The sequence below is a fragment of the Nicotiana attenuata genome, unplaced genomic scaffold, assembly GCF_001879085.1.
Source record: "Nicotiana attenuata strain UT unplaced genomic scaffold, NIATTr2, whole genome shotgun sequence".
NCBI classification, from domain to species: Eukaryota; Viridiplantae; Streptophyta; class Magnoliopsida; order Solanales; family Solanaceae; genus Nicotiana; species Nicotiana attenuata.
In genome coordinates, this window is record NW_017670547.1 from 335,288 (window position 1) to 361,721 (window position 26,434).

At 35.6% G+C, this 26,434-nt stretch overlaps 1 protein-coding gene across 1 annotated transcript; it reads left to right on the forward strand.

Moving 5' to 3' along the window:
- Nucleotides 1-6,886: 6,886 nt before the first annotated feature.
- Nucleotides 6,887-8,789, forward strand: LOC109240834 (transcription factor DIVARICATA-like). Its single transcript, XM_019407514.1, has 2 exons — nucleotides 6,887-7,374; nucleotides 8,256-8,789. The coding sequence occupies exons 1-2, from the start codon at nucleotides 6,992-6,994 to the stop codon at nucleotides 8,509-8,511; spliced, it is 639 nt and encodes a 212-aa protein (XP_019263059.1). The 5' UTR covers nucleotides 6,887-6,991; the 3' UTR covers nucleotides 8,512-8,789.
- The last annotated feature ends 17,645 nt before the right edge of the window (nucleotides 8,790-26,434 follow it).

Consider the following 26,434-nt stretch of genomic DNA (forward strand, 5'->3'; position numbering starts at 1 on the left):
TTCAATCGGATCCGGAATCACCTTGGTTTGGTTTTCGAACCTATTTTTGGACATTTTATTAGTGTCGATTCGACTTACCGTGTCTTCTTATGTTTAAATTCCGGTGTTGTAACGGTTATGCATATCATTCTATCCGCTTATGTTCCTTGATCTGTTTCCTCTTTCTCATTCTCTTTCCACCACTAGTTAGAAATAGACAAGAGCATTCCCTGGAACAGGCCTACGAGAGGTATTCAACAAGCGCCACTCAACTGCGCAAACTAAGGGCAAGGTTAGAACTAAATTTTGCAAATTAAAATTACCTGGTGTATATGAACCTCATGTTCCGAAACTGTTTCGTACAGATCCGTTATAATCAGTTATGGTACTAATAGTTGCGGCACCAATATACCGATGTACATTCTCCATTTTTCTCTGCTTGTTGCTTGCTTAACATTATAATGGCTATTCTTCCCTTTTTATTTTGCATGGTAAAGCCATCTCCAACTTGGTTGTCCTCAACTGTGTTGATTGGCAAATTTCGGCCATGATGAAAGGTTAAACTGAAAACAAACAAATATTAACAAAAATTGTTACTATCTTTGGATGAATAGCAAATTTGCTGAGTTCACGGCAACGGAACCAAACCGTTTAACCAAAAAAATAGTTTTCAAGGTCAAAGCAATAATTTTATATGACGGGCCACAAGCAACCGATTCAATCCGAAAGATATAAATTTTCGTTAATGCAACGTGATAGAGAAGTAAAAAATAAATTCAATGACAAATAATATAATAAAAATAAAGCAGAGAAGAAAGAATTCTTATTGAATGATCCTTGATAGGATAATGAGCCGAACAGAGCTTGAAGGGCCGAACTATAGCTAACTTGAGAGCAAGATGCTATGAACTACAATGTATATAATTGTAGAGAGGAAAATTAGATTCCCCCAGATGGTGGTAAAAGTATGTCTATTTATAGGGCTAAATCTAAGTAACTATTCTCCTTGAATTATGGATCCATTATGAGCATTTACTCAATCCATCCATTACTTTTGGAAGACTTGTAACAGCTGTCTAAATGTTGGAATTCCGTAACTGATGAGTTAATTCCATAATTGATGAGTTAATTTCGTACCTGTTGAGTTATTCTCGTACCTGTTGAGTCAATCTCGTGCCTGTTGAGTCAATCTTGTAATTGATTGCCTTGTTTAGACTGTTACACTCATTTATTGCATTTATTGTACATTACATAATTGATTTGTAACTGATGGTGTAATGATGGTAAATCTCATATAATCCGATATTAATTGATTCCTTCCTCATTTGTAATTATGAGATATTCTCCCGCACCTGATCCGGGCACCAGCTGGAACAATCTCGATTCTAAACTGCACCACGACCAACGACACCAGCTGGAACAATCTGTTCAACACCAACAGTCCAGTTAAACTAGGATTAGGATTGTCCTTCTCCTTTGTTGAACCTGCCTCCAATACATGTGAAGCCTTGCCTGTTCCAACATCAACCAAGCTTCCGTAGCTTTAGCAAGCTCCAAATTTTGTTGTTTCTTTGCGTTCAAAACATCCCTGGCATCAATATGATGGGACTGTTGGCGCTTACACACACATATTTACTATTATTATTGATGTGATCTTATAAATTTTGTACCTCAAAAACTAGTCATCTAAAAGTAGTTACAGTAGTAAATAGATGAAGTGTTGGTTGAAGATAACCTCAATTTTCTTACTTGTTGAAGTACTGGTTGAATATGCTTATTTTTTTCCTTACCCTCTAAATATTGTTATGTCTTGAATTTGTAGGTGAAGAAAATGAACAAATGGGAGATGAAAGCAGTGAAGACCTTACTTAAAGAGTATTGGTTGATCTACACCTTCAGATGTTTTGGGACTCTACTTATTTTTGAATATTTTGCAAACTTATATGCAATCTAACTCTTGAATTGTTAGTCAATATTCTCTTATATTTGGATAATACTAGTTGGATATTTTTGATGATGATTTTGTGGATGAATATAGTTTTCTTTAATGGTTTGTATAAATTCCAGCGTATTATAATTTACTCCATTACAATAGCTCGTAAAAATTATTGCAATAGTTTGTAATAAATGTTGTAATAGCTCGAAAAATTGTTGCAATAGCTGAAATAACTGTTACACTAGCTTGTAATGACCATTGCAATAGATAATAATAATCATTTGCAATAAATAAGCTAAACTATATCAACAAACTGTTCCAGTAGGTCTATTCCATCGATTTTGCACCGTTACAATAGTCGTATTGCAACAGTTCATACTCGTCGCGATAGCTTTTAATAATCGTTGTATTAGGCTACTGTAAAACCGTCACGATAGATACAGCTATGACCACAGCTCCGAAACCGTCGCAAAAAACCGTTGCAACAGACCAATTGCAACGCCTTATCTTGCAACGAAGCCCAATCCGTCGCAATAGGAATATTGCAACGGTTTTTCTATTTTTGGCAACGGTTTTATCGGTGTTGCCATAGGCCATTTTTCTTGTAGTGATATTTTATGATGATCAGTTCCGAGGCTAACATGCATGGTACGAGTATGTTCGGTCCCGAGGGTGTTTCACATATCATCTTTACATGTCATTCTTCGCTTTCCTCCAAACTTTGCTGACACGTGTCGCCATTTAATAGACCCACATGGTGAGCCTATTTTTCACTAATACACCACAAATACCTCATGAATCAATACAATACAATAACTATGATTTAATCACAAACAAGTCGTGATTAGTGGTGGCAAAATGGTTTAAAGAAAACGGTTAACCACCCATATTATCCACTAAAAAATGTGTCAAATATGGATAAGAATATCCATTTAGAAAATGGATAACCAATGGGTCTAACTTTTACATTTGTAAAGCCTCAAATTAGGGGTTCCTCAAGTTATGAGACTAAAAGTTCTCCCAAAAGTGTCAATATGCAAGAAATCATGGATAATATGGTTACCCATATTATCCGCCGGTTAACCCATTTTTTATCCGTATTAAATATGGTTCGGGTCGGATAATTTATCTGTTTTTTCATTACTCGTTTTCGACTCGAACCATATCCGACCCGACCCGACCGTTTGCCACTCCTAGTCGGGATTATATGAATCTTTAATGTGCATGTTGAACTAATTAATCTCATCTCAATTTAATATTATTATACCAAAAAAAAATCTCATCATATTTACTACTTCCTCTGGTCCATATAAGTGACCAATTTGCTTTGGGCACACCCATTAAGAAAATAATAAAATCTAGACAAAAATAGTTAGTGTAACTAAACTACCCTTAATTAAATGTTGGAGCATAATTTAATGTGAGGAGTAAAAAACTTTTTAGGAATACATACATAAGGGTAATTTTGAAAAAACAAATTGAATTTTGTCTTGATTATATAAATGGACACTTATTTTAGACCAAAATAAAAAAATAAATTAGTCACTTATTGTTGACCGGAGAGAGTATGTACTGAACATACTCTTATCAATAGTATGATAACCTTTCTTTCTTGGTAGTAATAATAATTTAATGAAAGGCTGCTGGAAACTTCCTTCAAATGGGAGTGTCAATTGTCTTGGTAATAGTTTTGTCCATCATTAATTCAACACTTAGCTATCCATTTGAAAATGTGTTTTCTTTGTGCCTAGTTATATTTTTAAAACTTTTGTTCAATCATTGCGGAGTTTAGATATTCTCCTCAATTTGTACAAGCAAGCTACCAAACAAACAACTCTTTCATTTCAACTTCAAAATATTCCAAGTCAAATATTCCTTTTTTTTCCTTTTTGGTAAATTGGGCCTCTAAATAAGCATAAAGTCAAATTAACTAATGATGCTTCTTAATAACACTAAGGGGAAACAAGGAATGGATTAAATGAACTGAACATTACTGGAACTCCAACTGTTGATCTAAGAGCTTTTAATACGAGAAAATCCGTTTGAAATTAGATGACTGGTTGAACTTTTTCAAAAAGAAAAGAAAGGTAAATAAAAACCTCATGGTATGCAATTCAAAAATAGGGGGAAAATTGTAAAAAAAAATCAGAGTGGCTTTCACATAAAGAAAAAAGGTCAATATTTATTCCTTACTTTTAAATATTTTTTATACTTTAAACCTTCATTTCGAACAAAATATTTCCCATCAAAAGTGGCTCAAAATTGTCTTTCAGTCGTTAATCTTTCCATCATGGCTAACAATATTTCACGTGGCTCGATATGAAGATGATTATCAGTAGAATCTTATTCTATAATGTATAAAATTGAATGTTCCAATTGTTTGACCAAAAAATATAAATCTTGATTTAATTAATTAAACTTATATATATATATATATATATATATATATATATATATATATATATATATATATATATATATATATGTATATATATATATATATATANTATATATATATATGAGGGTTAATCTTAGCTAACAATAATATCTCAAAGATGGAGTTCTCAAAAGCGCAATAAATACTACGTCTGTATGTTTTGATAAAGGCGGCAACATGCAATCAATATCACAGAAATCAAAGGCAGCACTGTAGCATTCAATGTTAATGAGTAGCAATAAATGACATTTAAGTAAATAGAATGAATGAGTCACCCAAGAAATGATGAAATTAGTGAATGTTTTTTGAAAATAATGAATGATGGACAATCCTTTGAATATCTAAGTTATTCTCGAATCTGGTGGAAAAGTGTAGACGAGAATCTTAGTGAAAAAGGTGATATTTGTATGCTTGCAATGAGATCCGATTATCTGTAAAGTAAAGTGTATTTACACAAATGAATATCACATGTCCCATATCATTGTGTTTCTTTTTCTTTTATAGGTAATATGTTCCTAGAAACCCTAATAGTACAAGGGCAGAGAATATCCACAAGAGTATTCTCCTTTAAGTCCTATCTTAAAACTAGCCGTTATAACTCAGTCAAAGGTGCTCGACCTCGACCTTGATGACATCTCCTCGACTTCAACTTGTTGACTCTTCGATCACAACCTTTGCTGATAATTATATTACTTCGACACGTGGTGCCCCAGGATTGTTTTACTGATACCAATTCGACTAAAGATGGATTTTGACCCATACACCAACAAAGTGAAAAGTTCAGTAACCAACCAACTAAACTCTAGGAACTACTCCCTCCAGTTCACTTTAATTGATTTTTTGATCTTTTTATTTGTGGTCCATAATATCTGATTTTTTCAAATATCAAGAAGGAACAAACTTCTTTTTTTCAAGTTGCCCTTAGAGTAAAGACCCTATGAGTATTTGTTATATTTCCAATGAACAAATTAAGGTTAATATAGTCAATTTTATTATTAATTAAAGCTAAAAGGCAAATTCCTTAATATGTTGTAAAAACATCTAAAAAATCAAGAGTTAATACCTTAAAACCCCCTTAAACTATCACATTTTTGTCAGTTTTCTAATTAAACTATTCGGTGTCCCCCAAATCCTTCTGAACTATGTTGCCCTTCATATTAAAATTCTCTTGTTACTGACTTGGCATAACGTGTGTAAATACTCGCTTGAGAGCTCGTGGCAGCTGAAAAAAGCCATAAAAATGGCCTACCTGACATAAAATAACGGCTAATTAGCCTAACCTTCTTTCAAATTTGTTTTTTAATAAATATTTTTCTTATTTCAATTATATCCACCTTTCTTCCTCAATTTTTCACATTCTTCCTTAAGTTTCCATCTTTCTTCTTTATTTTTCACGTTTTTCTTCATTTTTTAACCTTTTTTCTTCAGTTCTCTGTATGAGTTTCCTCTGGAAAAATTTCTCCCTCTCTCCTTTCCTTTGAAATGATTTATTCTCTTCCTTGTTTTAGTCTTCTTTCATATGTTACACATATTATTGAAAGAATACCAATTTAAATCTTCTTATTAAACTCAACACCTTGTAGAGAATAAAGTTGAATCTCTTGAACTTTCTTTATGTAATATGGAATTAGAGAATCTAATTGCTATCCAATTGATTTTTTATTTGCCAAATTTTATGTTTTGTAATCTTTTTTTTTTATGTAATATAAGATGATTTTTAAGAAATGCTACACTGTACACCTTTATTTATATTTCTGTGCTCAAAGTGAATATAAATAAGGACTTGTTAAATTGGAGTCTAGCATAAAGTATAACCATAATTAAACCTATAATTAACACAGTACATTAGATATTTTGACCAAAACTCCTAAAACTAATTAATCATCCGAGAGTAATACATCATGAGTAAACTATATAAATTTTTTGTACAAATCATAAATTAATATAGTTAGACGAACACACCTTTAAAAGACCAATATGAGGTTTTAATATATAGGAGAACATAGTTCAGGGAGTTTTGGGGACACCAGATAATTTAAGAAGGTAACTAAAAAAAATGATAGTTTAAACGAGTTTTAGATTGGGTTAAATAGCCACATATAGTGCTACATGACACATTTTTTAGATAATTAAGAGCATGTACTTAGACGCACCTCTAAGAATGCAATGAGGAGGTTTTAATATGAAGGGCAATATAGTTCCAGGGTTTTTGGGGACCCGAAATAGTTTAAGTAGAAAATTGATAAAAATATGATATTTTAGGGAGATTTTGAGTTATTAACTCAAAAATCAATTAAAGTGGACCGAAGGCGGTAACGCTAAAAAATTAAAATGCTATTTATAGCCACCCCAAATAAAGTAAAAAACGTGACAAAATTGTACACTCTTAATAAAGCTCCTTTGCACATTTGCCCCCTGCCCCACCAATAGTTTAAAAACTTATTTTGCCCCACCAATAACAACCACCCCTATTGCCTAATACTTCTAAACTCCAAAAGAAAAATAAATTTCAATTTTTCCCTATATATACTACGGATTGGGTCATATTTACCAAAAACCTCCTTAAATCCCTCCCCTCCAAAACCCTTTATTTATTTCAGACTCCTTTACTTTTTATTATATTCCAAAACAAAAAGACGATGATGTATACTACGAACAATCGGTGGATGATTGGTAGCGATTCAACGGCAACGATGATTCATTCAAATTCGACATGGACGAGGTTTGAAGACAAGTTATTTGAACAAGCCCTAGTTATGTATTCCGAAAACGACGTTGAACGTTGGCAAAAAATCGCTAATCGTGTACCTGGTAAGACGGCTGAGGATGTTATGGCTCACTATGATGCACTTGTTCATGATGTTTTCGAGATTGATTCGGGTCGTGTAGATCCGCCCAGTTATCCGGATGATTCGTTTGATTGGGAATCGGATTCTAAAACGAGTCAGATCTCTTTCGGGTCGAATAAGAAACATGAGGTTGAAAGGAAAAAGGGCACTCCTTGGACCGAAGAAGAGCACAGGTTTGTTTGATATTTTTTTTTTTGGGCGTGACTTTGTTTTGATTGGAAATGATTTTCTGGGGATTTGAAAAATATGAGATAGCAATTGTAATTTCTTTTTTCTTAAAACTTTTTTTTTGTTGCAATTCTTGGAATAATTTGGTAATTTTGTTGTTGGTTTAGGCTCAATTACATGTTTTGTTTGTTTCTCTGCCATTTCATGGCGTTTTCTAGAGAATTTGTTTGAGTTGTCTAATCCGTCTTCACCCTAGGGCTTATGCTCATATCATGAATAGTATAAGGGGAGAAGGGTCGTTAATGGCTGTAGGAAATTTCTAAGTTATCACAAACAACATCTTTGTAAACTGTTCAAATGGTAAGATGGATAGTGAGGAGCCGACCCGCACTAGCTTGGATAAGATGTATTAGTAGTAATTATTGTTGTTGTGTTGACTTGTGTATTCCATCTTTGTGATGGTCCAAACTGAATGATGGATTGTGAGGATTTTAATTGAGGATTTCGATCCGGCTTGCTTGAAATTAAGGTGGAGTTATTGTTGTTTTTATTATCCATTTTGTATCCTGTAAATTAAGTGATTACTTATGATAAACCTAAGCAAGTTGCCATTCTTTATTATTGACTTCTTCTTTGAAAGAAGTTAGAAGGCCGGTCTGAAACTACTTCATGGTACGGATAACATGTTGCTGTCAATTATGAAATTTTGAAAAACTTTGTTGAATTCTTCTTCATGGTATCTGGGCACACATCACTTATAATACTAATAGATCTAATATTCTAATTATATTATTCATGATATATGTTGACTTTATAGGATAGTTGGGATTGCTACATTTTTTATGGATAGAACACTGACCTAGAAAACCATGTTTTCTTGTCACAGGTTATTCCTAATTGGGCTGGACAAATACGGGAAGGGTGACTGGAGAAGCATTTCAAGAAATGTAGTGGTGACAAGGACGCCAACACAAGTGGCCAGTCATGCTCAAAAATACTACCTTAGACAGCAATCCATGAAGAAAGAACGGAAAAGGTCGAGCATACATGACATAACGACTGCAGTGGATACAAAGACAGTGCCTCCTCAAAACACTCTTCAGAATCAAGGAGGGTATCAGAATTTCAACTTCCCCATGTAGTAATGAAGACCAGGAATATCTGTAAATAGTACGGTCGGTCACTTGGAGTCGATGTTCCATCTTGTAAAGTTTATTGTTTGTAGCTGACTGTTAATTTAGGGGATTACCTAGTGAATAGGAGTTAGATGATAGTTTCAATTACTGCTATGAGCTAAAGGGGTGTACTTATGGATGGCATAGTTGAAAAGCACATGGAGGTTTACATGTAATTAAACAGAGTTAAGGGAAATCATTAGTATTTTGGTTTCAGAACAAGTTGATTTTCACTTTGCGTATTATTTCTGGAAGTTAGTTTCTCTTTGATTTGGTCAGTAATAAGAGTTTTTAAGGTACAATTATGTTTTTATCCCTTTTTGCCTGTTCGAATATTGCACGCAGCAAGGGATAATTGTTTAGGATGCAGTGGAATTATGAGATAGTAATATCATAAACATCTGGTTTCCTATTTTTCTCTTTATTGTGGCAGGATAAAGACTTTGGAAGAAATTTTGTGGAGTATGCTGCTGGATTTGTTGCTTGGTCATCGTCATTCTTTTACAAATCAAATCTAATCTTGATGTGGTCCTCCAGTTTTTGTTTTCTTAGTTAAGTTTGTTCATATACTTTTTGATTGCTAATCTTTGTTTTTGAGTTTTGAGTTTTGAGGTTTACTTATTTCACTTGTGTTTGGTGTGGCTTTGTTCTTCTGGAGGAAGCTACCAGCCAAGCCTCGGACCTGAAGATCCAAAAGCTGTCATTGTTCTAAGATTGAATTGTAAGTTACCTTGCACCAGTTCACTGTTTTTGTTTTTGTAGTTTTATGTAAATTAGCAACCGTTTCAAATTCGGCATCTGGTGACGTGTAGTCGTTATTAATACATCTAGAGTATCTGTTCCATGTTTGAACATATAGAACACATTCTCTTGCTCATCAGTATGTCAAACCTGTGTCTTCAAAGTGGTTAGTGATTGTCTTTTATTTCATAGTTGATAATAGTGGCTTTTTAGGTTTTAGCAGGAACTTTGCTTTCATTATTTGAGAACAGTGCTGTACAGTATTCATGCACAATAGGAAAAAAGTGAAGCATGAACAACCAAAGCATGTGAATCATAAAAGGGAGAGCATATGAACAGAATATTCCATTATTTCATGTACCAACTAGACAGTAGCATGTTCATCATCATGCTAATGATTGGAACTTGTCTATTCATCTCAAGGAAGAAGCAAAGATGACCATGAGCTTCTTCTAATGGAATGCCAGCAGAATTCTAGATCTCCTTATCTTAATCTCTATTACTGAAACAGAGAGAGTGAAGCAATGATAGGATACTAGTTTTCCACTGCTTAAGGCAGCAGAGGAAGAAGTAGAATTACTTCTGTTTATATCCTGAACTTGTAACAATAAACAACATTTCCTTTTGTTACCTGGCTATCCAAAAAAGGCACAAGGGCACACCATTTCTCTGCATTTGTATGTGTTTCTAAAAAAATTACTGCTATGATAAGAAAATGGATTGGTTCACTCCTTTTTACTTCTTCCTTACACCGTTTTCACTGCTATGATAAGAAAATCTTCTTTCTCCTTAGTTAAAGCTTCAGCTGGCCTTCAAATCTAGCACTTCAACATCTAACTAAATCACAAAACCGTAAAGATCTCCTCAGTTTGAGTTTCTAGTATCAATTATCAGCTGCTATATTGAGAAACAATTTTAGGGATATAAGGTAATACGTTCTGTCTACATTTTGGAGAGTGGCAATTGCCGCTGATGCTAGTGAAAGCAAGCCTGCTTCATTTTGTTGTTAAAACTGCTTTGTGAACTCTCAATCACTGCGAAATGGAAAGACTTTGACTGGCACAATGGATCTTATATATAGAGAAATAACTATTTGTAAATATTTTTGACTAAGTTGATTTAACATGGTGTGTATCTGTCACTTCATTGCTTGAGATCGAAAATGTATTTCATCACTTATCTTAGTATTGCCAACTGAATTCAAAACTAGCAAATCTGATGTGTGAGTTAGGTGCATGTCTCGAGTTTGAACCCTAGCACAGATAAAAGCTTAGTATTTAAGTGGAGAACGGTAGAATAACGGACTCATTATTCATCGAGTTCGAATTGTGTGCCACTAGCCTCTCCGTTAATAAATTTTTTTTTTAAAACAAACCCTTTTGTTTTCTCTGATATTAGTGGTGAAAGGGATGGAACCTAATTAAAGAACTCCTGACAAATAGATAACAGTTACTCCAGTTACTAACCTATGACTTTGATTTCCTAATGGATAAGCATAGGCTTCTATTGTGAGCACATTATGTCACTGTTAGGATATTTTTTGCAATTGTGATACTTAATTCAATATTCATAATTTCAGTGCTTAGTTATTAGTTGAATGTTTCAACAGAGACCCTTTCAACGTGAGAAGGGGTAGGAAGAAAGAGTTTGTTTGATTTTCTTCTCCATTTTTCTAGTATAGGGTTCTATTATTAAATCTTATTCATCCCCTTTTAAGAATTGCTTTCAAGACTGTAGAAAGCTTCTCTCTCTCTTTTTTTCTTTTCTTCTTATATATACATTTGCTGAGGAAGTCACAATATGACCTTATCAACGTCTTTAATCATTGTTTTAGGGTTTAGGGTTTTGATTACTCTGTTTAATGGTGAAATTATCAGTCCTAAATGTAAAAATCGCACGGGGCGCCCTATTTGGGCGCCCCTTTTTTAACCTGTAGCCGCTTTGTTTTTCTGTTTGCACCTATACTCGTTTTTTTTTGTTAAAAGCCATTTGAAATGACAAAGGGCGCCCCTTTTTTAACCTGTAGCCGCTTTGTTTTTCTGTTTGCACCTATACTCGTTTTTTTTTGTTAAAAGCCATTTGAAAAGACCATTTTGTCATTCCTTATTAAAAGACTACTTTCTCTCCAAGTATACGCTAGTCCTCTACTTTCTCTGTCTCTCTCTCCCGTGATTCGCGTTTTCTGAAGTTCTTCTCTGAAATCAAACGGTTTTCGTTGTTGTTTTTGATTTTTCAACTGCTAGTCGTCGTTGTTCCCACATTACGATTTAATCACAGGTACATTGCATTAACTTTCTGGGTTTTATTTTATGATTTGATTTCTGATTTTGGTTTTGATATTCATGTATTTATGATAAAATATTTTCTTAGGGTTTAGTTTGATAAGTGCATTAATTTTACTTTTACGATTGTGTTTTTAGGTTTTTTGATCGAAGGTTTATGTTGTTAATGAAAATTCTATAAATTCTTCTGTGATTAGGCGTTCAAATTTTTAAAAATTTTGAGAGTTAAACAGATGATACTATAGTTCAATGATATCTTAGATATGAGCTGAAGTTTTTTTTTCATGTTTTGGCATTATTTTTGGATTTGAATCTGTGTTTTGTTTTTTTGTAAAAACTACAATATGTTTTTTTGCTGAATGTTTTGTGCTTGTAACTGGTGAAGTTCAGCTTTAGGAGCTGAAGTTTTTGTGTTTGTAACTGGTGAAATCCAGCTTTAGGAGCTGAAGTTTTTGCGTTTGTAACTGGTGAAGTCCAGCTTTAGGAGCTGAAGTTTTTGTGTTTGTTACTTGTGAAGTCCAGCTCTAGAGTTGAATTTTTTTTTTGTAACTGTCGAACTTCAGCTCTAGAGCTGAAGTTTTTGTTTTATACCTGTCGAACTTCAGCTCTATGGCTGAAGTTTTTGTCTTTGTAAATGTCGAACTTCAGCCTTCTTAGGTATTGAAGTTTTAACTGATCTTTTTGATAATGTCCTAATGTTATTTTTGTATCCTTTACTTTTTTTGAACAGATGGCTCCTAAAGCACCTAAAGATCCTAATGCAGCTAAACAAGGCAAAGCACCTAAAGCACCTAGACTACCTGTAATACCCCAAGGTCCTTATGTCCCTGCTCCTCCACCTACAAAACCAGGACAAAGATATTTTGAGTTTGGAGATTGGTTTAACTCTAAGAGTTACTGGAAGGCGAACCATGATTTGAAGAAATTAATTGCAACTTTCTTGACTCCTACTCAACAGGATAAGCTTAATAATGGTACATTTAGATACATTATGGCTATGGAGAATTTCCAATGCAGCATGAAGTTGGTTCATTGTCTATGTCTTTCTCGAATATTCACGAATGATTGAGACTCCATTAGTTTCAAGATTTTTGGGCATGATGTTTCCTTCACCCTTGAAGACTTTCACATTATGTGTGGTTTGCGGATCACAGCACACAATGTTGAAAAACCAATTAATCGAGAGAGCAATCTTCTGAAGCGCTATTTTGGTAAGTCCAAGGGTGTGACTTTCAAGGATATTCGAAGTTTTATGACTCAAAATGAAATTCCAAAGAATGCTGTGAATCATGTACACGTATGCGAGAGTGATGATGATGCAGTTAAGCTTATGGAAATTCTTGTTGTAGAGTCTATTCTGTTTGGGAAAATGTCACGACCCAGTTCGCCCTCCGTGAACATGTCGTGATGGCACCTAGTCCCTACGGCTAGGTAAGCCTAACAATGCGGAAGTAACATAACTTGCGGAAACAAATAATTAAACTAAACAAACTAGAAGGCTAACTGTATATAAATGTCGCTCGGCATATACAACCCAATAATGCGGAAGTCTACAATATCATCCCAAAACCCGAAAACTCACGGGAACACAAGCTAACGAAAAGTAATACACGGCTCTAACTCCAGAATGTCTAAAGCAAAAGTACGAAAGGAAAAGCTAACTGCTAAAGCTAGAATAAGATAGAGACTCCTGGTCTGCGGACGCGGCAGATGTACCTCGAAGTCTCTGCTAGATCTCTCCGCCTCGAGAGTGATACGCCTGGGATGAAGTACCTGGATCTGCACATGAAAAACATGCGCAGAAGGGGCATGAGTACACCACAGTGGTACTCAGTAAGTGCCAAGCCTAACCTTGGTTAGGTAGTGACGAGGAAGGTCAGGGCCCTACTGAGAATAAGCATAATAATAAATCTTGCAACAACATGAAATAAACGAAAATAATGAGTACAGCTATGAAGTAAGACAGGTTATACAAGGCAACAATTAACACTCAGAGAATAAGATAACACAGACTAAAACAGCTCAATATCAATACCAACAACGAGGATCTCTCAGGATACCGTCCTGTAGTCCCTTTCATCCACTGTCCAAGGAGCTCCCGGGATACCGTCCCGTAGTCCCTTTCATCCACTGTCCAAGGAGCTCCCGGGATACCGTCCCGTAGTCCACCATATGAGAATATCCGAAGGATCTCCCGGGATACCGTCCCGTAGTCCAACTATCAATGTGCAGGGGGATCTATCGGGAATCTAACCCGCAGTCCCAAAGTAAATATGCAGGGGGATCTATCGGGAATCGAACCCACAGTCCCAAAGTAAACAAACAAGGGGGGGAGCTACCGGAGTCCCACATCCGTAGTCCCAATGTAAATACGCAGTCACAACAAGAAGACATCCAGAAATGAAGTTCAAAGATACAAGGCAACAGGTAGTTCTAGCCTAAGATGCTATTCACGTAGTACAAACAAGGCAACTTGAGCAGATAGGCAATTTGGAACAACTAAGCATGCTTTTCTAGCTAACACAGTCTATAATTGCAAATAAAAATAAAGCAGATAAGAAAGAAACTCAGTCTAAATATGTAAAGTAAAACCGGATTTTTCAACAATTAGCTCAAGTACGCGCTCGTCACCTCACGTACAAGGCATTCAATTACCAATATCATATCCTAAGGAGAAAGGTCCCCCACACAAGGTTAGACAAGCCACTTACGTCAAACCGGCTCCAAAATCAACTCGAAACCACACTTTTTCCACGAGTATCCGAATCTGAGTGGCCCAAATCTATTCAATTCAATTACATATCGTAAATAACATCTCAAGCATGCGAACGCGAAGGCTTGGGCTGATGAATCTACGCGAACGCGACAGGTGTAGTGCGATCGCGAAGAGTTAATGAGGCTCAACCCTCAGATCCAAAATAGAGCTATGCGAACACGGTGGAGTAGATGCGAACGCGATGGAGGAAAAAGGTGGAACTTCGCGAACGCGTGAGGACTGGTCGCGAACGCATAGGGATAACTGGTCCTCCCCCCAAAATTACACTACGCGAACGCGTGGAAGAGGACGCGAATGCGTACAATAAGAAGGTCAAAGCTACGCGAACGCGAGAGTAGAGTCGCGAACGCGAAGAAGGAATTGGACCTGCAACTGCTGAAGGATTTTCTGCAACTTTTCACAACTCCAAAATGCTACGTTGAGCACCCGAAATACACCCGAGGCCCTCGGGACCTCAACCAAACCTACGGACATGTCCCATAACATCATTCAAACTTGTACCAACCCTTAAACCACCTAAAACAACGTCGGAAACTCGAATTAACCAATCATTTAAGCCTAAGAACTTCAAATTCTAACAAAACTCGCTTTCGATCAAAAACCTAACCAAACCTCGTCCAAATGACCTGAAATTTTACACACACATCCCAAATGGCTGGACGAAGCTACTACAACTTCCGGAATTCTATTCCGACCCTCAGATCAAAATCTCACTGTCGGACCGGAAACTTCAAAAATTCAAACTTCGGCATTTCAAGCCTAAATCAGCTACGGCCTCCAAAACACATTCCGAACACGCTCCCAACCCCGAATCACCTAACGAAGCTAACGAAAATATCGAATTTCCATTCCGAGGTCGTCTTCACATTGTTCCGACTACGGGCAACTTTCCAACACTTAAGCTCTCCTTTAGGGACTAAGTGTCCCAAAACTCTCCGAAAACCCAACACCGAGCGTCCCGGCAAACCAGAATAGCAGAAATAAACTTAGGGGAAGCAGTTAATAGGAGATCAGGGCATAAATTCCAGAAATAACCGGTCGGATCGTTACAGAAAAATACCGAGTTATGTGTGGCGGAGGAGTATGCATCTATTGTTGAAGATGATAAAGTTTGTGCTGAATATCCTTAGGGTAATGTGGCTTATGAGAAGCTCATTTATTCACTGAAACATGTATTGGACAAGCAGAACAAATTCCATACAACTGAGTATAAACTTGGTGGATTTCCATATCCGTTATGTGCTTGGTTCTATGAGCGCTTCCCAGATGTTCGGGAGAAGTATATAAGAGAGGATGAGTACCTTGATACGCCTCAGGTCCCCAGGATGTTACGTTATGTATGTGTGGGAGAGCCTAAATTTCCTGAACTTTATTATATGTTCAGTAAACATGAAGTAAGTTACTTTTTTTTGTCTTTGTGTTAATATGTTGATGTATTAGTTTTTTTCTCCTCGTAATATACTTTTTTGTATTAAACAGAGATATCGCGACTTTAGGGTATTGGATATAATTTCTACAGAAGAGGAATTAAATTCAATGCCTTTAATTGGGCAATTACCATGCAGCCGAATTCGTTCAAAGGTAGTTAATGCAGTTCCTTCAACTGGTGAATCACCACATACTCTGAGTCGATCAAAAGAAGCGAATCAAACTCTTGTCATTGGTAAATCACCACCTATTCTGAGTCGATCAAAACAAGCAAATCGAACTCATGTCATTGGTGAATCACCACGTAGTCGGAATCGATCAAAAGAACCGAATAGAACTGCTTTTATTGGCGAAGCATCTCGTACCCAGAGTCATTCTACCTCTTCTACATCTGACTTTGATGATAATGAATTACTTGAGACAATATGCTCTGTAAGGTTTGATCTGAAGTTTTTTGTGTTTGTTTTTGTAAAAGTACAACATGTTTTTTGAGCTGAAGTTTTCTTCTATATCTGAATTTTTTTTGTGTATCTGTAGTAGAGGTTAACGACTGAGGTTCAAAGGCATGCAGAAAAAGAGAGAAGCACGATTGTGAACGAAGTTTTCGATAAGTTTAAAAAAGAGGAGCGAACTGCTATTGTGGATGCGGTTTTTATAAAAGTGAAGGTAAGCTAATTTATAGAGAAGTCTTTTTATTTGTGCTGATGTTATTCAGATTAATCATTGTTAGTAATTTTTTTTCTAGGAATATTTCGATGAGAAGTTTGAACAGTTGTTTACTATAGTCAACAAATCAAATCGAATGGACGATGACAATTTTGATTTGAGTAATCATCGAGAATATGACAGGATGAACGACTGTTACGAACATCCATCGGCTTTTGAAGGCGATCAACATGTTCACGAACAAGTTGGAGAGGAACGTTCCAGTGCTGATAGATTGAGCAGAGATATAAATGATGAAGCACAGTTATCAACTGAGAATGTTGAAAGCAAGCAAGGTGCAGATAATCAAGTTGTTGAGACTGAAGAACATACTGCTCATGATGCATTGCGTAAAGCCGCAGATGATAATGCTATACATAATGAAGCGGCTGTTGAAGGCGATGAACATGTTAAACAACAAGGTAGAGAGGAACAATCCAGTGTGTAGACAGAGTAAAGATGGAAATGATGAAGAGTTAACAACTGAGAGAGGTGCAGATGATCAAGTTGTTGCCATTGAAAAACATGCACCGAGTTGTGGTTTGGAAAATTTGTTTGGTGATGGAGAAGAAGCACCTGTATGCACTATTAGGAAAGACGATCGGTATCGAGGATTACTAGCTATTTGCAAAGAACTTCTAGTTGGTGATACACAGGAAATTGTTACTACAGGTACAAAGTGTGAAGTTTATAATATTTCAATGATACCTTAGATAGGAGTTGAAGTTTTGTTTCATGTGTTTGTGTTTTTTGTAAAAACTATAGCATTTTTTTGGTGAATGTTTTGGTTTGTAACTGGTGAACTTCAGCTATAGAGCTGAAGTTTTTGTTTTTGTAACTGTCGAACTTCAGCTCTAGAGCTGAAGTTTTTTTTTTGTAACTGTCTAAGTTTTTGTTTGTGATTGGCTAACTTCAGCCTTCTTAGAGTTGAAATTTTAACTATTTTTTTTATAATATCCTGTAGTGAAATTTTCAGTACAGGTATAAATTTTTTCTATGTTTTATTTATAGAAAAACTAGTTGATCTATTCCCCCTCTTTATGAATATGCAGTGGAAGTTGAAACTAGTTGTGCTTCAATTGACACAACTCAAAAACTCTCCGATGATGCTCAATTGAATGAAGGTAGAGTTGAGAAAAACCTTCCAGAGAATACTGCAATGGTCATCGACGTCGGTTCACAATTGAATGAAGCTGGAAATGCTGATATCAACAAAGGCATGCAGCCTAGGGAAACCACAACGGAAGACGAACGTCAAGGTATTCTATAGATCATGAATTTATTATATTGGATCAAAGTATATTTTTTACAGTTTGAAATTTTACATACTTTATTTTCTTTTTTATGTTTTTGAATGATTTTTCAGAAAGACTAGAGGCAGCTCAAAAAGAATTTGGTGAGCTTAAAGAGCAATATGAAAAAGGAGAAATATATATATTCACACCTGTTGCCTCACAGACAGGTGTGAGGTGTGTTGGTATTATTTTATAAAATTTAGTCAGTATTATTTATTTATTTATTTATTTATTGGCATGAAGATACAGGATCTGTTGGAATGCAAACACCATCTGTGTCGCAACACTTAGACCAGGTAGTTATTTTATGCAATTCGATTACAAGTTGTTTTTTTTTGCCTAATGCGTGTTCTCTATCAGTTTTATTTATGTTTATATTTTTCTTGCTTTTGCAAATCTCATTTGATGCATCAGAACTTCTTCCAAAACCTAAGAGAAGGAAGATTTCTAGTTCTCCTATGTGTGACACCAGTGATATCCCCAACTTCAATTTATGTTCATTTTCACTTGGTAGTACACAAGGGGCTGATTCAGAAGGTAGTTCTGCTGCTGTTGTTGTTGTTCGTGAAGAGACACAAGAACGTCGTGAACAGCAGGGAGTTGGTCAAGCATCTGCTACGATGGCTGTAGTTTTTCCCCTGCTGCTGAACAACAGTAGTTAGTTGTGACGGAACAGCAGGTAGAGCAATCAAAAGGAAAACCAGATAAAAAAGAGAAAAGGATTCGTATGGAGAGTATTTGGTTGAGATCTCCTTATGTTGTTCATAAAAAAAGCAAAGGGGTCAATATTGGAAAGTAGGAAAGAATACAAGAAGGTGTCCCTTCCATTATGTTAATCAAGACAGTGGATTGATGCGAAGATTTAAAGAGTGGTTGGAGATGGATATCAATGAATATGATTCCAATCCATTCAGATTAGCTGGAGTTGATATTGCAAAATCATTCTTTACCGATCTTATGGATCCTGACTCTGATCTTTTGGATGAAGTAAGTTATTAAGTTTGTTTTTTGAACTGTATTTCTCAAAAGTTCAGCTTATTTTTTATAGTAAAGTTTTTGCACTGTAATTTGGAAAACTTCAGCTATATTCATAGTAAACTGCTGAAGTTTTTTAGCTTATTTGCGAAAACTTTAGCCTAACACTTCAAACTGATTATGCTTAAGTTTTTGTCATGCTGTTTGTAGTTGTGTAATGTGTTTTTTATAAACTTCATATTGGTAATTTCACATGTTATCATTTGTTTTTGTTCATATGCAGCATATTGATGTGGGCATATATTACTTGCGCAAAAAATATTGCTATCACCTTCCACGTTATCCAAAAGCAAGATGTGCAGTAGCAGATTTAGTTTTCGATCAGTATATGACTATTCTGGATGGTATTCATCCTTCAGAAGAAAAGATGAAGATAATTAACAAAAGGAAGCAAAAGAGAATGAAGGATCAAAAAAAGAGTAAATCAAAGAGAAACAGGATATCCAAATAACAACTTGAAGAAGAATTAGAAGAAGAAGCGGTTATTCAGCCACTTATGGACTTTAGTTGGTATGATGAAGAATCAACGAATGAAAAGGTGGCCAACTACGTAAAAGGGCTCGACCTTTCCTGTGGTATCTCATGGGCATCTGCCAAAAAAGCATTCTTTCCATTTCGACTTAAGCCAAGGACGGGCCAGAAATCTACGCACTACTTTTTTGGAATTCTGGACTTTGAAGATAAAACTATATCTGTGTATGATTCCATGGGCAGTGTAACATATGATCGTGCGATTGAACATGTCAGAATTTATGCCCGGTTGATCCCACACCATCTCAAATGCTTGAATTTTGGGGAACATAATAAATATTATGGGCAAAGTCCTGTGGAAAAATTCAATATTATGTGGATGAACTCCTCGCAACAAACTAACAGGTACGTGTTTCGCATTTTTTGCCCTTATGTTAACTATTCTTCATTTTTTTTCATGTGTTTTTTGCAGTGTTGATTGTGGTATATTTGCTCTTAAGTTTATTGATTTGTGGTTGAACAGAGAAGATGTCTTCAATTTCGATCAAAGTCAGTCATTGACATTCAGGAGAGAATTGGCTGCCAATCTTTGGGCTCATGGAAAGTGGAAAAAAGATAGCGGCTATGAAACTCCCGAAGAACAACAAGGACATGATTATGGAGATTTTGAAGAGACTCTCTGTGAATTTTTTGATTAGACGATTGGTTGAACATAATTTGTATTTTGTGAATATACATTAATTATTTTTTTAATTCACTTTTTGTGTTATACAAATATGTTTTTGTCTTTTATCATGAATTTTAAGTACATTTTTGTTTGAAAAAACTTAAGCATGAAGTAAATGACTTATGCTTTTTAAGCTGTAGTTTTGGTTAAAAGTCATAACAAAACTATTGAATCCACCACAAAAACTTCAGCTTATCAGGTGCTGAAGTTTTTGAAAATATACTAAAAAACTTCAGCACATTGGGCCGAAGTTTTTTAAAAAAGCTTTAAGAGAAAAAATTTAGCATGTTTTGGTATTTTTTTTAAGTTGATACTTATCTTTTTTGCATTTACTATCTACTTTTTGTCTTTTGTCAACTACTTCATCTTTCATTTAAATTTGTTTGGCTATATAGTAAATGATTCGAAAAGTTATTTTTCAGGCTGAAGTTATTTTTTTACTATAGAAAAACTGTGGGGTTGAAGTTACATTTTTTTTTTGCATTTACCACACTTGTTTTTACCACCTACTTATGTTGTGTCATTCAATTTCTATGAACGTAAAACAGTAAAAACAGCTGAAAAGTTACTTTTACATTTATAGATATTAAATTGATTAGGTGAACTCTTTGTCTGTATTAACAATCTCTTCACTTCAAAATTTCATAGTCATTCACAGACTTCTATCATATTTCTTTAAATTTATATTCATCCTTAGTCTTTCAGCTTTTGTTAAAGAAATAATGTCTGGTGCAAGCGGAAGTGGGAAGCCTAATATGGATGAAATTATGAAAAAGTGGGAGGCTTTGAAGTGTGAGTGGTACAATAACAAACCAGTGGCTAATCTTATGATTTTGTGGGATCAAATAAAGGCTGATTGGGAGAGAATCAGACCAAAGCTCTGTGCCAATCAATCATTCCAGAACAGGCTTAACATGGAACGTAGTTGTGGAGATTATTCAACCTCGTTCGACAAGGTTGTACATTAGTTTGATAGTTTTCAGTTTCCCAGCTGGAACGACTATTCCAAGCTGCAAAACAACCTGAAGACTATTCTTTCTCTTATGGATAGAGTAATCGGCGAACAAAGTCAGCTGCGTGATGAATTCAACAAGTGATCTTCTTGGATTCAGTGGTCTTTTGCCCAACTACCCTATAGTTATCTCCGATAGTGATGATGATGAGATATTTAGAGAAATTGAGGAGTACTGTGATATGATGATGATGATAATGATGATGATGATTGTTAGTGTTTGTAATCTTTTTTTTATGTTTCAATGCTATGCTTTTTTGTTTACTTCAGCTCATAGAGCTGAAGTTTTTAGGTTCATTTTGTATAACTTCAGCCCATAGAGCTGAAATTTTGTTTGTAATTTGTGTGTTGTTCTGACCTCTTTTTATATCAATGTAATTGTCACCCTCTTTGTTCTTAGCTTTCTATTTGCATTATCCTTGTTATTTGTTGGTATTTGCTTTATACTTCTTAGTTGCAGTATGGTACTTAGTTTTTATTAAGTTCTTTTTCTACAACTTCAGCTTAAAGATGCTGCATCTTTTGTTTGTACATGCGTTTCTTTTTGTATGATGTATGCGTGTGTATGTGTGTGTGTGAGTGTTTGTATGTGTGTTTGTTTAAGGATATGTATTTCACATACTGTAACCTGAAGTTTTTTCTCGCAGAAGTCATTACATACTTTTTTAAAATACAACCAAACCTGTAAGCCTGCGCAACAAAAATGAGCGATTTGTACTTTAGCAGTATATAAAATTGTCCAAGAGCTTATTTTTTTTTATTCCTATGAAAAAAGTCAGATTTCAATTATGTCATACAATAAAGAAAGTCTAAATTCACACCAAGGATTATTGAAGGTTGGAGTATTTTTCATTGTGTTTCTTGGAATATGGATGAGGTGCTGGAAAAGACAAGCAAGTTGTTCTGTTATACCCAACTTGTTTACAACGACTGCATTTGGTAGACTTGAATGGTATTGATGATTCAGTCGCAGGTATATGCCTCTTCTTTTGTCTTCTTCCTTGTAAAATCTCTACATCAGGAGGTTTTGTGATCTCAGATTGTACATTTTGTGGTATATTCCATGATTTTTGATCTCCCACGGTATTCACATGTCCTTCATATGTTTTCAACCATGTTTCCCTTGAATACCAATTTGAGCAGTAATCAGATTTCTGCAAATATCTCTTATTAATAGCAGCAATTGCATGTGGACAGGGCAATTCATCAAGTTGGAATTCCAGGCAGTCACAAGTTCTCTTCTTTAAGTCCACAATGAATTCGATCCCTTCACTATTTATCTAAACAACATTNAACCAGTGGCTAATCTCATGATTTTGTGGGATCAAATAAAGGCTGATTGGGAGAGAATCAGACCAAAGCTCTGTGCCAATCAATCATTCCAGAACAGGCTTAACATGGAACGTAGTTGTGGAGATTATTCAACCTCGTCCGACAAGGTTGTGCAGCAGTTTGATAGTTTTCAGTTTCCCAGTTGGAACGACTATTCCAAGCTGCAAAACAACCTGAAGACTATTCTTTCTCTTATGGATAGAGTAATCGTCGAACAAAATCAGTTGCGTGATGAATTCAACAAGTTGAAGATTGATCTTCTTGGATTCAGCGGTCTTTTGCCCGACTACCCTATAGTTATCTCCGATAGTGATGATGATGAGATATTTAGAGAAATTGAGGAGTACTGTGATGATGATGATGATGATGATGATGATGATAATGATGGTGATGATTGTTAGTGTTTGTAATCTTTTTTTTAATGTTTCAATGCTATGCTTTTTTGTTTACTTAAGCTCATAGAGCTGAAGTTTTATAGGTTCATTTTGTATAACTTCATCCCATAGAGCTGAAGTTTTGTTTGTAATTTGTGTGTTGTTCTGACCTCTTTTTATATCAATGTAATTGTCACCCTCTTTGTTCTTAGCTTTCTATTTGCATTATCTTGTTATTTGTTGGTATTTGCTTTATACTTCTTAATTGCAGTATGGTACTTAGTTTTTATTAAGTTCTTTTTCTACAACTTCAGCTTAGAGATGCTGCAGCTTTTGTTTGTACATGCGTTTCTTTTTGTGTGCTGTATGCGCGCGCGCGCGCGCGCGCGCGTGTGTGTGTGTGTGTGTGTGTTTGTTTAAGGATATGCATTTCACATACTGTAACCTGAAATTTTTTCTCACAGAAGTCATTGCGTACTTTTTTAAAATACAACCAAACCTGTAAGCCTGCGCAACAAAAATGAGTGATTTGTACTTTAGCAGTATATAAAATTGTCCAAGAGCTTATTTTTTTTATTCCTATGAAAAAAATCACATTTCAATTATGTCATACAATAAAGAAAGTCTAAATTCAGACCAAGGATTATTGAAGGTTGGAGTATTTTTCAGTGTGTTTCTTGAAATATGGATGAGGTGCTTGGAGAAGACAAACCGTGATGACCCAAAAATGTCATCTTTAAATTAAATAATCATCTCAGTGTTTTAAGACCTTGAAAAGTGCCATCAATAATTTCTCGACTTGCGTGCGCAGTCCGTATAATTTTCTGGAAGGTTTTTGTATGAAAAATGGATTAAATTATGAATTAGAGCTTTAAAACTCAACTGAGTTGACTTCGGTCAACATTTTGAGCAAACGAACCCGGATCCAAGTTTGGACCATTCCGGTAGTTCCGTATCATAATTTTGGACTTAGGAGCATGTTCGGATTTGGATTTGGAAGTCCGAAGAACAATTCGGCGCATTTTGGCGAAAGTTAGAAAATAGAAGATTTTTGGAAAAGTTTGACCGAGAGTTGACTTTTTGATATCGGGGTCGGAATCCAGTTCTGAAAATTTTCATAGCTTCGTTATGTCATTTATGACTTGTGTGCAAAATTTGAAGTCATTCCGGATTGATTTGATATGTTTCGGCGCAAAATGTAGAAGTTGAAAGATTCGAAAACTCATAATTCGATTCGATGCGCGATTCATAATTTCGGTGTTGTTTGACGTGGTTTGAAGCATTTATTAAGTTTGTATTGTATTTTGGGACATATTGGTATGATTGGTTAAGGTCCCGAGGGCCTCGGGTGGATTTCGGAAGGTTAACGGAATGGAAATCGGACAAAAAGGGTTGCTGGAATTTTCTGCAAAACTATGCAATCGTGGAGCCTATTTTGGAAGCTTATATCTCGAAATCTATAAGGAATCTGTAAATGTGTAAAACATAAACGTTGTATCCCTTGCATCCTAGTTTCAAGAAAACTAAACTATTAATTATTTTGATATTTGTACACAAAGTTATGATCGATTGAATAAGGGTTGGTAAAGCTGTCTTGAAATTTTCCATAAATGTTTGATGCGAGGAGGCTACTTTGGAAGATTATACCTCTAAATCCATAAGGAATCTAAAAATGTGCGGAACATGAAAGTTGTAGCCCTTGCATTCTAGTTTCCAGAAAGTTAAATCATTCGTCATTCCGACATCTGTACCGAAAGTTATGATATATTTAGTGAAGGTCGGGACTGCCTTTTTTTGGCTGGAAATAAGTGCAAGTCGCATTTCATAGATGCGACTTGCCTGGAAAACAGTTTATATTCGGGCATTAGCCATTTTTATTCGTTTGTGACGATGGTAGAGCTCGGGAAAAGCAATTTTCAACAGATTTTTCAAGGAAATCATTTGGGGTAAGTGTTCTATATCCGAAAGTGTTTATATTACAGAAATCCAAAAATGTGCGAAACATGAAAGTTGTAGCCCTTGCATTCTAGTTTCCAGAAAGTTAAACCATTCGTCATTCTGACATCTGTACCGAAAGTTATGATATATTTACTGAAGGCCGGGGCTGCCTTTTTTGGCTGGAAATAAGTGCAAGTCGCATTTCATAGATGCGACTTGCTTGGAAAACAGTTTATATTCGGGCATTAGCCATTTTTATTCGTTTGTGACGACGGTAGAGCTCGGGAAAAGCGATTTTCAACAGATTTTTCAAGGGAAACATTTGGGTAAGTGTTCTATATCCGAAAGTGTTTATATTACATAAATCCATGGTTATTTTCATCGTTTATTTTGGATTTAGATGAAAGAAATTGAAGTTTTTGTACAACTTTCCAAAAATAAAAATTTAGGATTTGAAGGTCCATTTGATATCGGAATTCGATAATTTTTGTATGGTTGAACTCATATCGGAATGGGTTATCGGATTTTATGTGTTTTGTCGGATTCCGAGACGTGGGCCCCACCGGTAATTTTGAGCTAAATTCGAATTTAATTTGGAAAATGTGTAAATTCATATGGAATTAATTCGTACGATTTATATTGAGTATATTGAATTATTATGACTAGATTTGAAGCTTCGGACGAATTTGCGAGGCAAAGGCTTGTTGGAATTTTGAATTGATAGCAAAGCGAGGTAAGTGTTTGGTCTAACCTTAGCTTGAGGGATTAGGAGTCGTGTCATAATTGTTATGTGTTATTTGTCGAGTACGACGTATAGGCATGGTGACGAGTATCTATACGTTGGTGTCAAGCATGCCCGTGAGTCTTATACTTTGATTAATATGACTCCTATTTGACTTAACTGAAGAGTTTTGCCTCTCCTGTTGTTATGTTATATTTTCATAACTACTTGACTTCCGTTGATTTCCTTATTATTGACTTGTATACTGTGGGATCGTTGTTACGTGTTAGTTTTCCCGTTATTGAACTGTTTCCTTTATGCCAGTACTCTATACTGTGGTTATTCCTTTGAGCTGATTCTACCATTTTTCTCGTGATTTACAGCCATGAGTTGATTTACTTATATTACCTGGTATTATTATCATTTGTTGTTGTTATATGTATTGCGGTGATATCCGATCCTTCTGTTGTGCTGTAACTGTTGATTCTGTTGGTTGCGCTGTGTATTTACTTTGGGACTACGGATGTGGGATTCCGGTAGCTCCCCCTTGTTTGTTTACTTTTGGGACTACGGGTTAGATTCCCGGGAGATCCCCCTGCATATTTACTTTGGGACTGCGGGTTAGATTCCCGGGAGATCCCCCGGCATATTTACTTTGGGACTACAGGTTAGATTCCCGGGAGATCCCCCTGCACATTTACTTTGGGACTACGGGTTAGATTCCCGGGAGACTCCCCTGCACATTTACTTTGGGACTACGGGTTAGATCCTCGGGATACCAAGAGATCCCTTGCTCATATACGGAGAATACTGAGAGATCCCCGAGTATTTACATTTGGGACTACAGGACGGTATCCTGGGAGATCCCCGATTGTTATCTCTGCAGTGAGTTGTACTCCTTCTGTGATTATTTTATCTCCGTTGTAATTGTTGTTATCAATTCAAGTGTTTTAATGGTTTAGATTTCCTTCACGGCTGTGATCCTTTGTGTAGAAATTCATAGTGTTGAGAATACCTCGCCCTATTGTTTTATATATATTCAATACTTTAAAT